The following is a 15,359-nucleotide window of genomic DNA, read 5'->3' as shown; positions in this document are numbered from 1 at the left end:
GTTAACCCTTGACTGTGCAATACTGCAAATACATTTTACTATTTATTCTCTTAACTTGTATTTATTTATTGTTTGTTTATCTTTAGAGTGTCTTGTACTCCCCCCCTCCCTTGCTGCTGCAACAGTGTGAATTTCCCCGTGTGGGATTAATAAAGGATTTTGAATCTTGAATCTTAACACCTGTGGAAATCTTTTTATTGCTGACCTCCAGTGATTTAACTTCTCACCTTGCTGCTGTGTGTAGGCTACTCCAGGACCCTGTGACGTCACTGCGGGGTGAGGACACCTACAGGTAAAAGGGGGCAAACTTCTGACCACACCTAACCACATCCATCTGTTGTCAGAGGTAAAACAGGCTACAGGTTACACTTTAAAGAGAGAAAGAAAACTTCCAACACTTTGGAGTAGAGACAACAACAATTAAAACGTTGAGAGAATTTTTGTTTTTGTTTTTAATATGTTGCTTAACACACAGTTTGCCCTTGCTCCCCAGCCAGCACATTTAACGCTCTCACGCACAAGCAACTCCCCCACCTGTGACGTAATTTCGGGGGAGGGGCCGTGTGTTTTTATGGTTTATTTGTACAATACCTCACTTCCTCAGTCAGCAGCTGCCATTGCTGTGGTGAATAAGGAAAGAGGGGAGGGAGAGAAAGAGACAGTGGTGAAGAACGAGAGAAAAGGGAGGAGGGGGTGACAGAGAAGCGGAACGACAGAAAGAAGAAAAGGGTAGCTGCCTCTGGAGGAAATAATTGTGAGGGGGGCCTCGTAGCGGGAGGAAGCAAGCTAGGAGGCAGGCAGATTAGCAGCGGTCCTATGGCTCAGTCGGCTGCTAACGGTGTGGACCAGGATCTGGCCAGCAAGAGGCTACACTCAAGGTAGGACCCGGGGGGAGTTCACCGGCAAAAGGGGGTCTGACAGGAGAAAGAGAAAAGAGAGACAAGAGGGAGCGGCTGAAGGGACAGAAAGCAGGGAGCATAATAGAGGCTGCCAGCTCAGGGATTTGCTAAGGAGGAGTCAGGCAGGCGGAACTTGACAAGCCAGCTTTCACTGATTTAAAGCTCAAGACCCAGCCACAGTTGCAGCCAGAGCCCGGTTCCAAGCCTCATTTCTGGCTCGGGTCATTGAGCTGCTGTGGCTGGAATGTACAGACTGAGAGGAGCCTCATAAGATGTGAACGTTAGAGGAATATAGCAAGGAATGGGTTTGTCCAGGTTGGATACATTGACAGTAGCCTACACATGGCTTTGGTTTAAACGTGCCATGTGGGTGCAGAAGCACACCATGTAAAGTCAGAAGATGACACCGTGAAACCTGAACACAGATGCACATTGTGTGGGAAGAAAGATTTGTGTAGCAGAACTTGTCAAAATGTCAGTTTCACACCTTATTTGTATATTAGGTGTATATGTCATAACCATGTTCCCCCTCATTTGCAGCTTTTCTCTTTCGTCTCATCTTGCGTCACTACTATCTGTTTTTATTAACTGTCTTTCAAAGCAGTCCCAATTCAGAAGTATCAATAGTTGTACTTGTGTGCTGATACACTATCAGAAAATAGTGTAAAATAATGACAAAGCTGAAAACTATAAAAAAAAAAAAATGACAAACAGTTAATTGACTGTCAAATAATGCAGATTCATTTTCATTCAATCAACTAATCATTTCAATTAATGTAGTCTGACAGTGTTTCCTTTAGGAATTTTTTTTTTTAGCAGTGGTGGCAGGTCTGTCCGAACAACCACTCCGCCACCAAATGTTTTATGTATGAAATGGAACTGACACCTCGCTGCAACACAAACATATGTATATATTTATTCACCTCTATTCACACACAATGAGGCATATTTTCAGTTGTGATTGAACTGTATTTTTTGAGGAACTATAGGGCTCTTAAAGGAACACGCCGACTTATTGGGAATTTAGCTTATTCACTGTAACCCCCAGAGTTAGACAAGTCGATACATACCCTTCTCATCTCCGTGCGTGCTGTAAGGCTGCCTGACGGCTCCAGCGGCATTAAGCCAGCACAGAACATGCAGGTGAATGGTTCCAGCAATCCTACTGCTCCGAATAAGTGACAAAATAACGCCAACATGTGCCTATTTACATGTTGTGATTTGTAGAGTCACAGCGTGTACATAAAACAATGTAACACGAGACACAGCCATCTTCTAACCGTAAACAAACCGGGAACTATATTCTCAGGCGGAAGAATATAGTACATGGGCAGAATGATTTGCTTTGCAGCAAGCCTGTCTGAGAGTATAGCTCCCGGTTTGTTTACGGTTAGAAGATGGCTGTGTCTCATGTTACGTTGTTTTTTGTACACGCTGTGACTCTACAAATCACAACATGTAAATAGGAACATGTTGGTGTTATTTTGTCACTTATTCGGAGCAGTAGGCTAGTTGGAACCAGTTACCTGCAGGTTCTGTGCTAGGCTAAGCTAATGCTGGAGCCGTCAGACAGCGTTACAACACGCACGGACACGAGAAGGGTATGTATCGACTTGTCTTACTCTGGGGGTTACAGTGAATAAGCTAAACTCCCAATAAGTCGGCGTGTTCCTTAACATCTACAACAGGTCCACACTAAGAACGGACCCACCGCGGTGACGTTTTGGTGGAGCTGTTCATTTAATAGTCGACTTGGAAGAAAGCAAACGTTTTGACAATAAACTACATCAACACAACAGTATGTGGAGTTAAACTGGATGGGCCCAATAACCTCTGAATTGTTCTACTTGTTGTTAAATTGCAATGTGAGCGGCAGACATTATTCATTATCATTGCATTATGGCGGCAGGATCATTTAAAAGGCAACCACGACTACATTCTTTGTACAGCCCTATTTCTGATACCGTGGTGGCAGAAATTTTGCCATGGTGGGCCGCCATTACAAAATCAACATTGAGGAAACACTGCACCGGCTTGCCCATGGCACAGTTTATCTGTTGTTTGCCTTTGTGTCAAGTCATATAGACATCACTGAACAGATTTCGGAATGGCGCACCTGTGTTTCATTAAACACTGATTACACTGTGCCTCTACATTTTTGTTAGTCAGTCAAGTAGAATAAGGCAGACGTACCACCCAAGGATTATGCAAAAATGTAGGGAAATCATCTATGTGATAAATGCATGGTAACATTTTCCAAAGAATTGGATAGGAGTGCTGCAATTCAAATCAAGTTAAAGTGATGGTTCGGAGTAATTCACCCTAGCGTCCTTTGCACCATGACCTCGAGCCAAACACCCCCCCCAGAAGCTTTTTTCACCTGGGTCTAACATTGGGAGAGTTAGCTAGAGTAGCGTTATCAGCTGAATAGCTTAGCGCAGGGGCTAATGGACCCACGTTTGTATCTTGTAAGTTACCCCACTAATAATGCCCGAAATGATACCAAACGTCTACAAGTAGTACAAATAGGTTATGCTCTCATAAAACGATGGATTGGAAAGTTTTGTAAGTACACCAGAAGTTTATGAACACCTGCCTCTCTTCTGCTCTCTGTTGCTGCTGCTGCTACCTGCAGTTAGACGATGGTTTAGGACGTCTACAAATTACTACACCGAAAGAGATACAAAAAAATACTTATTAATTTAATGATTAAATAAGGTAATGTCTCCAAACTTACCTCAATTATTACTTGTCTCCTGCTAGTTATACTACAGCACTTTAAAAAAAAAGTTAAATTAAAAAATATTTTTGTTGCATCTCTTTTCGGTGTTGTAATTTGTAGACGGCCCTAAGCACTCGTCTTACAGCAGCAGCAACAACAGCAGAGAGCAGAAGCCAGCAGGCAAGTGTTACTTACATAAACTTCTGGTGTACTTACAAACTTTCCAATCCATCGTTTTATGAGAGCATAACCTATTTGTACTACTTGTAGACGTTTGGTATCATTTCGGGCATTATTAGTGGGATAACTTACGAGATACAAACGTGGGTCCATTAGCCCCTGCGCTAAGCTATTCAGCTGATAACGCTACTCTACGCTAACACTCCCAATGTTAGACCCAGGTGAAAAAAGCTTCTGGGGGGGTGTTTGGCTCGAGGTCATGGTGCAAAGGACCCTAGGGTGAATTACTCCGAACCATCACTTTAATATCGTATGTGTGAAATTTTGTAATATACTTTGAGCAAGCACATTTTCTGCATTGAAATTGTAACCATTACTAAATTAACCAACATTTAACAGAACAGATTACCCCCCCACTGTTGAATTTTGAAATGACTTTCATCAACCCTGCAAGGTTGTCCATGTCTCACACACACACACACACACACACACACACACACACACACACACACACACACACACACACACACACACACACACACACACACACACACACACACACACACTGTACAGAATTGTTACAGAACATAACTATGAAGCAAAAGGAGTCCTGCAATGTCACCTCTATGAAAGGGTAGATGCCTGACACTGAAAATGGGATCATTAGATCCATGTCATGTTCTTCACTGAGACCAAGGAACATAGGAATAACTGCCTATGATATGAAATTACAGTTATTCTTTCCTAAGCATTATGTTGTGTTCTTTAAATGTTTTCTAGGATGTTAAATCGTATTGCCCTGTTAATATTGCTACAGTCAGAACCGGGTTAAGAAAAACGGAATTAAAAAAAAATGCAGTTTTACAAGCAAATCAGACAAAAGAAGAAATAAGGAGACTGGGGGTGACATGCACTGCAAGAGAAAAAAAGACATTCCTAGAGAGTTTCTCCTTGGTTTCCGTGACAACTAGCCGTGGCACTCTGTAATTATGGCTGGATTACTACTCTGAGCACAGAGTTTCTTAGCTAAGCCAAGAATAACGGGGACAGTAGTGTAAACCCCTGAATATAGAATAAGGATTTATTAATAAAGAAATTTAAAAAGTGCTTGTTTTTATCAGGATTTAATACAGTCAGATCTCATGTTCAGGTTGTGGCCGCATATCGGAACTATTCAAAATTGTACTATTTATTATAAATGACATAGGCCCACCTTTTATGTGTTTGTGGGACTTGGATATTCAAATACAGTATACAATATAATGGTGGACATTATGTAGCAGCAACTATTTAGGCTAGCTTGTAAAAGTTGTATCTAAGGCTTATTTTCATTATTGGTTATTCCGCTATTTGTTTTATTAATGAATTGTTTGGTCTGTGAAAAATGTTTTGAAAAATGCCCATCACAACTTCCTAAAGCCTGAAGTGCCAGTTTAAAATGTCTTGTTTTGTCAACAGTCCAAAACCCAAATATATTCAGTTTACTTTATGACAAAGAAAATGAAAAGCATGCTCTTTTCCACTGAAAGAACAAACCATGTCGTAGTTCAGTTTACACACAAACCTCACCTCCCTTCTAACTCCCTTACTTCCTGAAACCTGTCCAATATGGCACATGTACTTTGTGCTGTCATGGTAACAGCACCGGGAGCCTTTCTCTCTTAGACCACAGGCAGGCTATTATGGGATAAGTGTCTCCCAAACAGACCAATTAGAGTGGTAATCAGAGGAGAGGATAGCAGATTGTACTGCACAGATCCATTGTTGCTCCAACCACAAAGATGTCAAGAATTAAAGTCACTTTGTGAAAATCCTCTTGTGAAGAAAAATCGTTTTCTTTGTCTCTGTCTTGTTTTTATTTCCATAAATGTCTTTCTCTTACTCTTGGTCTCTTTTTATTTGATCCTTCTTTCTGTCTGCCAGTTCGCCCTCAAAGCTAGCTCTCACGCAGTACTTGTAGTTTTCTGACTTTGATGAAGATGAGTGATGATATATTGGCCTCTAACTTTACAAATGCACAACTTAAGTTATTTAACCATGTCGCCAGGCGTTCTTAAGGCTACACCCTTTTTCCACAATCTGTTTTACAATTCAGGGTTTTACAACTCAGTCGTGGTTTACAGAGGCCCCTGCACCATCTGCTGCTGGACTTAGTCTATGTCTTCCTCCTCATCTTTATCTTTCCTCTGTAACATCGCCTCTAAAATTACCTGCTTCAACTTTACTCCTTATCACAATCATGCTCACATGAAGACGCTGCACTGATGTCCTTGCAAACCCTCACCTATGATTAGATAAATGCTTGAACCCAAGGTGAGAAGCATGTCTGCACAAGACATAGTCCTTGCCAATCATGAAAATTATCTTCATGGCCATTTGGTTATATCCTCCCGTTTTTTTCAGATTAAGCTGACTGTATTGGCGTTTTTCCATTACGTGGTACCTGCTCAACTCGCCTCTACTCGCCTTTTTTGGTTTTCCATTATTAAAAAATAAAAAACCTGCCAACAGGTACTTTTTTTTTAGTATCCCCTCCGTCGAGGTTCCAAGCGAGCTGAGACGATACCAAAAGGTGACGTGAAAACCTGTAGACTACTGATTGGTTGGAGAGAATCGTCACTAATCACTGCGTCATCATTGCTAGCGACAGACGGGGGTGTCCTGAACAAACCCGCCATTTTTAAATAGTTTAGCCAGCTGTGTTTTTCTTTTGCTGCCTCCAGCTTCTTTTAAAACAACATGTGTCTTCTGGCTGGCAACAGCCACATACCGAGAATCAAAAACAACACACCTTCGACGTTCTGTGTGTGTGTCGCGTTAGGTCACGGCAGTTTCCAGCCGTGTGTATGACGACCAGCCAAGCTCGCCTCAATTATGAGGCGGTACTAAATCGGCAATGGACAAAGGAGGACAGGGCACCGCCGAGTTGAGCTGGTACTAGCAGTAGGTAAGCGCCATATGAGAAGTAAAGGAGACAAAGGAAAGAAACCTCTCAATTTGCCTCTAGTTGGAGTGAAAAAAATAATAATCGAAAATCGTATGTATCGTTATTTTGTTTTTTTGCGACAATTTTTTAAATTGATTCTTTTCCCAAGAATCAAAACGTTTTATTCATTTCTTTTCTTTTACCAATGAATATTTACCAACTAAATATTTTCTGTTCATACTGTACCACTGATGGCCATTACATCGTATCCGTTTCCAGCAAAACAGAATGAATGCAGAAAACTGTTATAAATATTAAAATGTTATGTACTTCTTTAACAAATGAAATAAATGTCAAACTGACTGACATGTGATGTGCATTCTTCTTAGAAAACAATTAGTTTTTAGAAATGTCTCAAATTGTCTCTAGAAGTGTATTATTCAACTTTTGTTTTTGTTAAAGAAGGAAATCAAAATCGCAATACTCAAATCGAGTCAGCACCCATGTATCGTGAAAGAATCGAAACGGGACCAAAGCATATCGTCCCAGCCCTGGCCTCTAGTGCTCTCTCTGAGCTTCTGAGGACATGCTGAAACCTTGCAAATTGAGGGTTGCTCAGTGCCATAACACTGGTGCAAGTTAAAGGGACAGAGTATTTACAGCTAGAAAGAAAGAAACATGCTTTATTGGTCAATCAACATAAGGCAATTTTTGCACATGGCAAAGAGAAAGAAACACATGTATCTCTGCGCATATCCCTTCTAGATACCACACACTTTGTCTTTTGAAAAGATGTTGCAATTATTGAACTTAAAAAAAACAAGAGTGAAAACACCTTGAACTGTGAAATTTCCCTTAATACTTTTGCCGTTTGAAACCCCCCCCCCCCCAATTAATCTGTTTTTGTGATTATTAGGAGCTGAAAGCGTGATTTTAAAATTTTGCACACCTGCTTTTTTTTTTCAGCGGGGTCATCCTGCAGGGTTAGTAGGTTATGGCGCCCCTGATTGGTTAACTATATTTGCTGTCTCCTACATCATGGATATGATTGCTCAATTACAAACATTCTCTCTGTGATCTTTTGTAACTGCATTTACCTTGTATACCTTTCATCCCTCTGGCTACTGCTATCAGTGCCTGCTCTAATTTCCAGTTTGCACTGAAGAGTAGCCTTGGCTCAATCTAAAACTGTGTGGGCCTTCTTTTGATGACAGATCTGGTTTTCCTTTTTCCATGCTGCAGGGCTTCCCTGTATTTGATGCCAAGGATATGACCTTGCACATTTTAAAGGACTGTTACCTACAGTAACTAGTTCCATCCACTTTTCAGAGTGATGACTGTCATCTGTTATCGCCAGCCCACCTAAAAGATGTTTAGAGTACTTGTGACCTAGGGCTCCTTGGACATGTTTCTCCAACAACAGCAAGATTAATTTGGTTTGATAAAGGATGGCAGTTTAGTCACCCTTTGATAAGGTGGCCTAATGTTTATTGTGCCCTATTGTTGTAATTCAGTTGCTCTAATAGTAGTTCCATATGTTTTAAAAGCATGAATTTGTTGATTTGTCACGCAATGCCTTGCTGTCTAAACCAGACTGATAATATAGTACCAATAAAGATTGAGAGAGTTATAGGTTTGGGCAATATAACAATATATACAGTGAGATGATAAAGGTCTACATTTGTCTAGCATCAGAGATTTTGCCATACTGTTGTATGTCCTGATTTCTATCCCTTTAACATATCTGGCTGTAGAAGGCCATTGTAGGATATGTTCCAATTCAATTTTCTCATCAATGTAATGAAGTTCAGGTATTACATTTCTGGGATTAGCCACCAATAGACATTTCTGTCAACTCAAAGAGGATATGCTTCTCTCTAGTTATGATCTCAACCTGCGTTATCAGCATCTGTCTTGGAGAGGTCAGCACATAGGCCTTTTTTCACAGAGGACATTTTAATGTGTCACAGTAACAAAAACACAGGTGTAAATAATAAAATGAATGATGGCTAAATGCTATGTAGCTGCTTTGGTTACAGGGTCCTAGTATTGCGCATGCTGGCTCACTATCAAGGGTAACTAAGACGCTTGAATACAACCGAGCTAATGTTATTAGTAACACCTGTGCCTTTTCTACTCGAACAAGTCTAAATGTCTGCTATGAGAAAGGTCTAGAGTGGTCAAAGGGGTCGATCTGGTATTGAGACAGTGTAACTGACACTAGGATATGTCTAAAAGCTGGCAAAATACTGGAGAGTAGGAGAATAAAATACTCAATTTATTTAGATTGTGGGGTAATAAGTAAAGTAACACCTCTGGCAAGTTTGTATTATGTTTCCATGGCCCTTACACACATTAGCAAAGCAGACATACAGGTACAGTATTGAGTGTAGTTGACATGGCACGATTGACTAATTTACTCAATTTAGAATGTCCCTGAAAAATGTGTAAATACTTTAAACGTTTTTACGCTTACTTGAGGTGTTTTTTGCCTTAGTTGAAAAAGAGTTGATGCGCTAAATGGGGAATGGGAACGCTTTTGCCAAATAAGTTCTGACGTAGCGAACATTTAACTCACATGAGTGATCAGCTGTTTCCACCGGTGGTGTCTTCCAGGATTTTATATTAATTTGTTTCGTCCCTGGACTGCCTCGGACAGCATGTTTCATGGCCAATTCCAGCTGACATGAAAGAACAATTTAAAACTTTCCCAAAATGAACCAAATTCCTAAAGACATCACTTCATTTTCTTCATAAATTGACTTTTTTTGGTTCGCAACCTCTACTTCTTCTACTCTGTTTACTGGTGGATTACAGCCTATACTGCCAACTTCTGTTGAAACTACGCTATAGTGTAGTTTATCTGCTCCAAACCATTTAATGAAAACTAACCTAATTTGCATTTCTTTTTTTCAACATTTCAAAGTTTGCATACAATTTACTTGACAATTGAATGCATATACCACCTCTTTACTCACAGTCTTATTTGTCTTGACTGGCGACCTAAAAATGTTTCTGCTAGTGTCAGCAGATAGTTGGATTAGTCTGGGCCAATCAGTGCACTGTGTGGTCTCTACCAAGCAGGTGCAGGATTAGCAATTGTCTCTCTCTCTCTCTCTCATCCTTCTTCTGTCTCTCATTGGGGCAGTGATCAAGCTTAAAAGTATTGCACTCGCTTTACCACTGCTCTCACCCAAATAGTTCCCTACATTACACTCTTCCTCTTTTAAAGCGTGGCTTGTTATGGCAAGTCAAAAACAATGGATCTCGCTGTCACAGCTGAGTACAGGTTGAAGAGGATGAAAAGAGAGGACACATTGCTGTCGGGGATAGTAAAAACTAAATGACATAACCGCAACAGAGAACTTCTACTTCTTTATTAAGTTCAGTTGGATTAGTAAAACATGCCCTCTGTAGACTTTTAAATGAACAAGATGTTGCTAATGAATACAACTTGTAACTGGAACATTTTTTGTGGAGTTTCTACAATCCACATTTGACTGGCTCGGCTATGGGAGTAGAGGGTTCGTTGAGTTTTTGGAACCTTCTCGAGGACTTGAAAAGCAGATGTGATTCTTGGCTGGTCTGGGACTGTGTGTTTCTGTGAAATTCCAGTTGGATTGTGTCCAGGTTTGCTGCAGCATTGCTGACATTCTGGATTCTTATGGAGTAATTCAGTGGACAATATGGACTTTGAAACGGAGCAACAATTGGTCAAATCAGCTCAGCACTGCATTATCAGTGATACTGCTTTAATGCCCTGCTATCTCTATGTAAAGAGTTGCTCAGTTCTGAATTATTTTGACACCGCTAGTCTTATTAACACTTGCACTCATGGCATCTGAGCCTTGCCCCCTGACTGGAGCAGAGAGAGCTATGTGTAGACTGGTGCACTGTGGACCCCGACCTCAAGCTATGCTAAGGCCGTTACACTTGGAGCTACAGGTGTATGTGGACAAAACCCGAACCAAGCAAAAACACAGGTACTGCTTGAAAACTGAAAAGGTGATGATTTGTGATGATTTTGTTTCTTGGCAAGCAAGGTTTTGCAAACCAAATGACTTTGGTGAGCACACTGATTTTAGATCAGGACAAGTTGAGAAAATTAGACAAGAAGATCAAGTTGTTAATATAAATGACTGTTAATTGCCTGTTACAATAAATCCTTTTGGCATTGAAAAATGTCTACCATTGCGATTACGGTCAGGTTTTTGCCAAGCAGGAATACCGGAGAGACATCTGCATCTACATTTCCCCTTGACTACAAAGGGCTACAAAATACAAATTAGCTTGTACTGAGGGAATTGTGCTGAATAAAATTTAAGATGACCAACATTACAAGGAATCAAGATGTAGTTTGAGTGCATGTAATAGGACTTAAACATTCCTGTGTCCTTGACATAATAATGTATGGTGGTGAATTGCAACATGGCAGTATGAAGAAAAGGGGAACTGGTAGCCTAGATTATATATATATATATATATATATATATATATATATATATATATATATATATATATATATATATATATATATATATATATATATATAGTTGCAGGTAAAACTACACAATAGTACACATGTCTGCTATACTTTTGAATGGTGACATTTGTAAAACAGATTTGGATTTCAGGATAATCCTTGCTGTACTCTACATTCTGGTACTTTATCAGGAATTTAGAGCTGCAACCAATTCGGCTGATCTTTACTTTTATCCTGGATTACATGAATCTGGGGTGTATACATTCTGATAGAACTCACTGACTCAGCCTTGTTGTGCATGATGTGAGTGCTTTGTGTGTGCAAAAGTTCTTTAAAGGACCCTATGGCTTGATATTTTGGTACATTATTATTTTGTCTTTGTAAATTCCTCTCACATAAGACCTGGTTTTTGATTAATTTTTCTCAAAAATACTGTTGTGTGCACAGCATTTTATAGCCCTAAAATGCTTACTTTTCAGATGATTAAAATAGGTTCCATCACAAAGTTAAGAATTTGTTTGAAATGTCCCCTTAACAATAAGGAAGTTGTCAAAAGACACACTAAGTAACCACACTATTGTATAAGTGGTGGGAAACCTCTTGACTTCTCATTTTTGAAGGTTATTTCTGGAACATGAATGACCAACATTATTAATGTTGCTGATTTTTCCATTTTCACATACATAGACTATTAACAATATCACTTAATGAATTACTCTTTACTTTCTTACTCTATTAATTTTTCATATAAAGCATTACTATAAACACAATACAAGGTTGATTTTAATCTTTGCATGCAAAGCAACTGTACATCTTTTATAAATCAGACTCTAAAAAACAAGCTGATATGAGCATTAATGACAAAGTGGTACACCTTTTCAAGGTACCCATCCCTGAGCCTTAGACTCAGTTGCTAAGGCAACAGTCCACATATTTGGCTACAGACCTTGTTGTCATGGTAATACTGGCAATTTGTTCCTCACCCTGAGAAGATATTGCACTGCTACTGTAATACATTGTTGTGTGTGTGTGTGTGTGTGTGTGTGTGTGTGTGTGTGTGTGTGTGTGTGTGTGTGTGTGTGTGTGTGTGTGTGTGTGTGTGTGTGTGTGTGTGTGTGTGTGTGTGTGTGTGTGTGTGTACCATTTAGGATGGAGGCCTCTTGCTTGGAGTTGGCCTTGGAAGGAGAGCGGCTGTGCAAGGCTGGGGACTTTAAAGGGGGAACAGCGTTTTTTGAGGCAGCCGTACAGGTCGGCACAGAAGACCTGAAGACCCTCAGTGCCATCTACAGCCAGCTGGGCAATGCCTACTTCTACCTCAAAGAGTATGGCAAAGCCCTGGAATACCACAAACATGACCTGACTTTGGCCAGGTGAGCATTGCACCTTTTTTAATAGCTGCTACCTACTACATAGTAAAAGTTGGTGTCAAGTTGCCACTAATTGTTTTGAGCTGTTCAAAATTTTGTGTTATTTTACTATAGGAGAAAGTGAATTACGCAATGTATTAACCACTGTAATTGAATTTGAGAGGTATTCACATCCAGTCAGATATGGTGGAAAATGTGCCTGTACTTTGACAGTAATTTGTCTGTACAAGTTCAACAGTAAACCCTTAAACACTTGACAGGCACAGAAATAGAGTACAGTAGTGTCTTCATACTATGGGAATTTATAGATAGGAAAAATAATACTATAAGGAGGCAAAAGATTAACCTGTTTTACCAGCATTTGGCTGGTGGCTGGTGCTAATTTCCCAAACTCTCGGGGATTTTATTATGTTGACATTGAGTTAGACAATGAAAATTCCAAGAAAAAGTGAGTGAACTTTCATATAGTAACAGTCGACAACTACCAGCTGGATATTTAGCTTGTATGAGTAATCCGGTCCCCTGCAGAGAGTGCAGCTGGTCCTTCAGCAGGGAACTGATCAAAGACCCTGAGGAGATTTACGTGGTTACAATACAGTCTCACCAGGGCCACTGGGACCTGGTCCTACTAAGTAAGCAACCAATTAAAAATATTCTTTACAGCATCTACCAATTAAATCTTCTTACAGTGCCTTAATGGATATTGTTTTAACTAAATAACATTAACATAGAAAAGCTATAGTCTTTGCTCCCACCACTGACCATCAAAAATGTGTTTCTTTGCTTTCTCAGAACAATAGGAGACAGAATTGGAGAAGGAAAAGCCAGTGGCAACCTTGGTAACACATTAAAAGTGTTGGGGCGCTTTGATGAAGCTGTTGTGTGCTGTCAAAGACACCTGGATATTTCTCAAGAGCAGGGAGACAAGGTAACATGCATCTTTTATAATGCCTGTGTTGTGTTGCTCCTTCGACTGCAATGAAAACTGTCCTGGAGAATCTTTATTTAATATTTGAGACATTGACATGTGTATATACATAATTGTAATACCTTCAGTTTGTTTCTGAGCATCATGAAACATAGTAGCCTAAGCGTATTACTGCTCACATGCACACAATCTTCTGGGGGGGGAATCAAAAGAATAAAAATAAACAAATTAAAATCTTAGTAATTTATATACTCATATCTTTATCTGCAGAGAGGTCTTTCTGCATCCCTTTTCACTCTTTTCTTTAATCTTTCTTTTCTGTGTCTCTTTATTATCTGATTGCAGGTTGGAGAGGCCAGAGCACTGTATAATATAGGGAACGTGTTTCATGCCAAGGGCAAACAGCAATTATGGGGTTGCACCCAGGAACCAGGGGACCTGCCTCCTGATGTCAGAGACACACTGCAAAGGGCTACTGGCTTTTATGAGTATGTGTTGTTGAGTAGTAAACTCAAAGCAACCGATGGCTGTAGTGAGTTAAACTGCATTTTGTGGTCTCAAAATGGATTTATTGCAGAAAACCCCACAATATTGATAGATTTATAATGTTTTGCTTTCCCAAAATTACATACAGAAATTTCATTTAAATTGGCAATTGTCATTACTTTGATCCCTACTTAGACTCACCTCTGGTAGTTCGGTTATTATTGAATACATCTGTTCCTGCGTGGCACATCTTGATTTGTGTGCAGAATAACGTGGATGGAGCACATCTGTGGGGGGAAAAAGCAAACTGTCCGTACACAGGTTTTCACTGACATTTTTGATCTTGGCTTTGCCTGCACCGTTTGTCCATAATTTCACAAGTCTTTTCAAGAAGCAGTCCAGATTTGATTTGGTTGTGTGGCCAGTTTGTCCAATCAAAACTAACTGCCCTAAGAGTAAAAATACTATAGTATTAAATAGTACTCATATAAAAAAAAATTTACCTGAATTTGCCATTGGTCATTGTTCCATTTATTTTCACAATCCCCTCAGTCCCTATTGTTTAAAAGCAACCCCACAGATTACTACCATTGTCGTACTTTACAACTGGGATGCTGGGAGAATTGATGATAATTGAGTCAGTTTTCAACAGAATGTTCTTAACCATTGTTGCTGGAGTTTTCAGTTTATTTTCATCAGACCACAGAATAATTTACTCCATGCTCTCAGTGTTTCATACGTCTTCTGGCAAACTCCAGGCTCCTTTTTTAAGTGGTTCCTTCAGGCCAATCTGTCTTATAACGCAGCTTTGTGAAATACTACACACATCTTTTGACAAGATCTTCCCTCACTGCAAAAGAGCTCTGCAGTTCTGTCAGATTTGTCCATGGGTAAATGTTTTCACTTTTAATGCTTGAAAAAATATTACGCCATTATCTGAATGAACTCACGTTTAGATTAAAGCTTAGGTGCAGCAAAATGGTGGAGGTGTTAAATACTTTCTGAAGGTTCACTAGAAAAAGGCAACTCAATGGTGGGAATGTGTGGAGCTCCATAAACGTGAGGCAGGTTGGTGATGAAAAATATCATGCACATTTAGCATTGCCTGGATAGATAAAACATTGTGAACCCATAATAATGGCTCATCTCACAGGGCAATTTTCTAGGCCCTATTAAAGCCATTTTATTTTATTAGCAATGGAGCAGTTAACATCAAATTGAGAAACAAGGTGAAAGAAAGGACTCACATGAATACCATGTACATATTAAAGGCTTAATTAGTCCTTCCTATTATGTGCAAAAAGAAATACAATAAGCTTTTTGTATGTTTTATAACTAATCCTAATAAACATATAACTTTGTTTTACA

General features: G+C 39.7%; 1 protein-coding gene across 3 annotated transcripts in view; it reads left to right on the top strand.

Annotated features, from left to right (window-relative positions):
• Positions 1-612: 612 nt before the first annotated feature.
• The window catches only part of gpsm1b (G protein signaling modulator 1b), a 29,039-nt gene continuing 14,292 nt past the window's right edge, over positions 613-15,359 (top strand). Inside the window, exons 1-4 of one of the 3 annotated variants that reach the window (XM_039780075.1) lie at positions 613-878; positions 12,359-12,580; positions 13,370-13,505; positions 13,851-13,993. In XM_039780075.1, the coding sequence (XP_039636009.1) occupies positions 817-878; positions 12,359-12,580; positions 13,370-13,505; positions 13,851-13,993 (563 nt within the window). In that variant the 5' untranslated portion in view covers positions 613-816. Of the gene's footprint in view, positions 879-9,868; positions 10,711-12,358; positions 12,581-13,369; positions 13,506-13,850; positions 13,994-15,359 lie in introns of those variants that run through there. The other 2 variants (XM_039780073.1, XM_039780072.1) reach the window with 2 other exon arrangements.

This window comes from Perca fluviatilis, chromosome 17 (genome assembly GCF_010015445.1).
Source record: "Perca fluviatilis chromosome 17, GENO_Pfluv_1.0, whole genome shotgun sequence".
NCBI lineage: Eukaryota > Metazoa > Chordata > Actinopteri > Perciformes > Percidae > Perca > Perca fluviatilis.
This window is presented reverse-complemented; position numbering and strand designations above follow the sequence as displayed.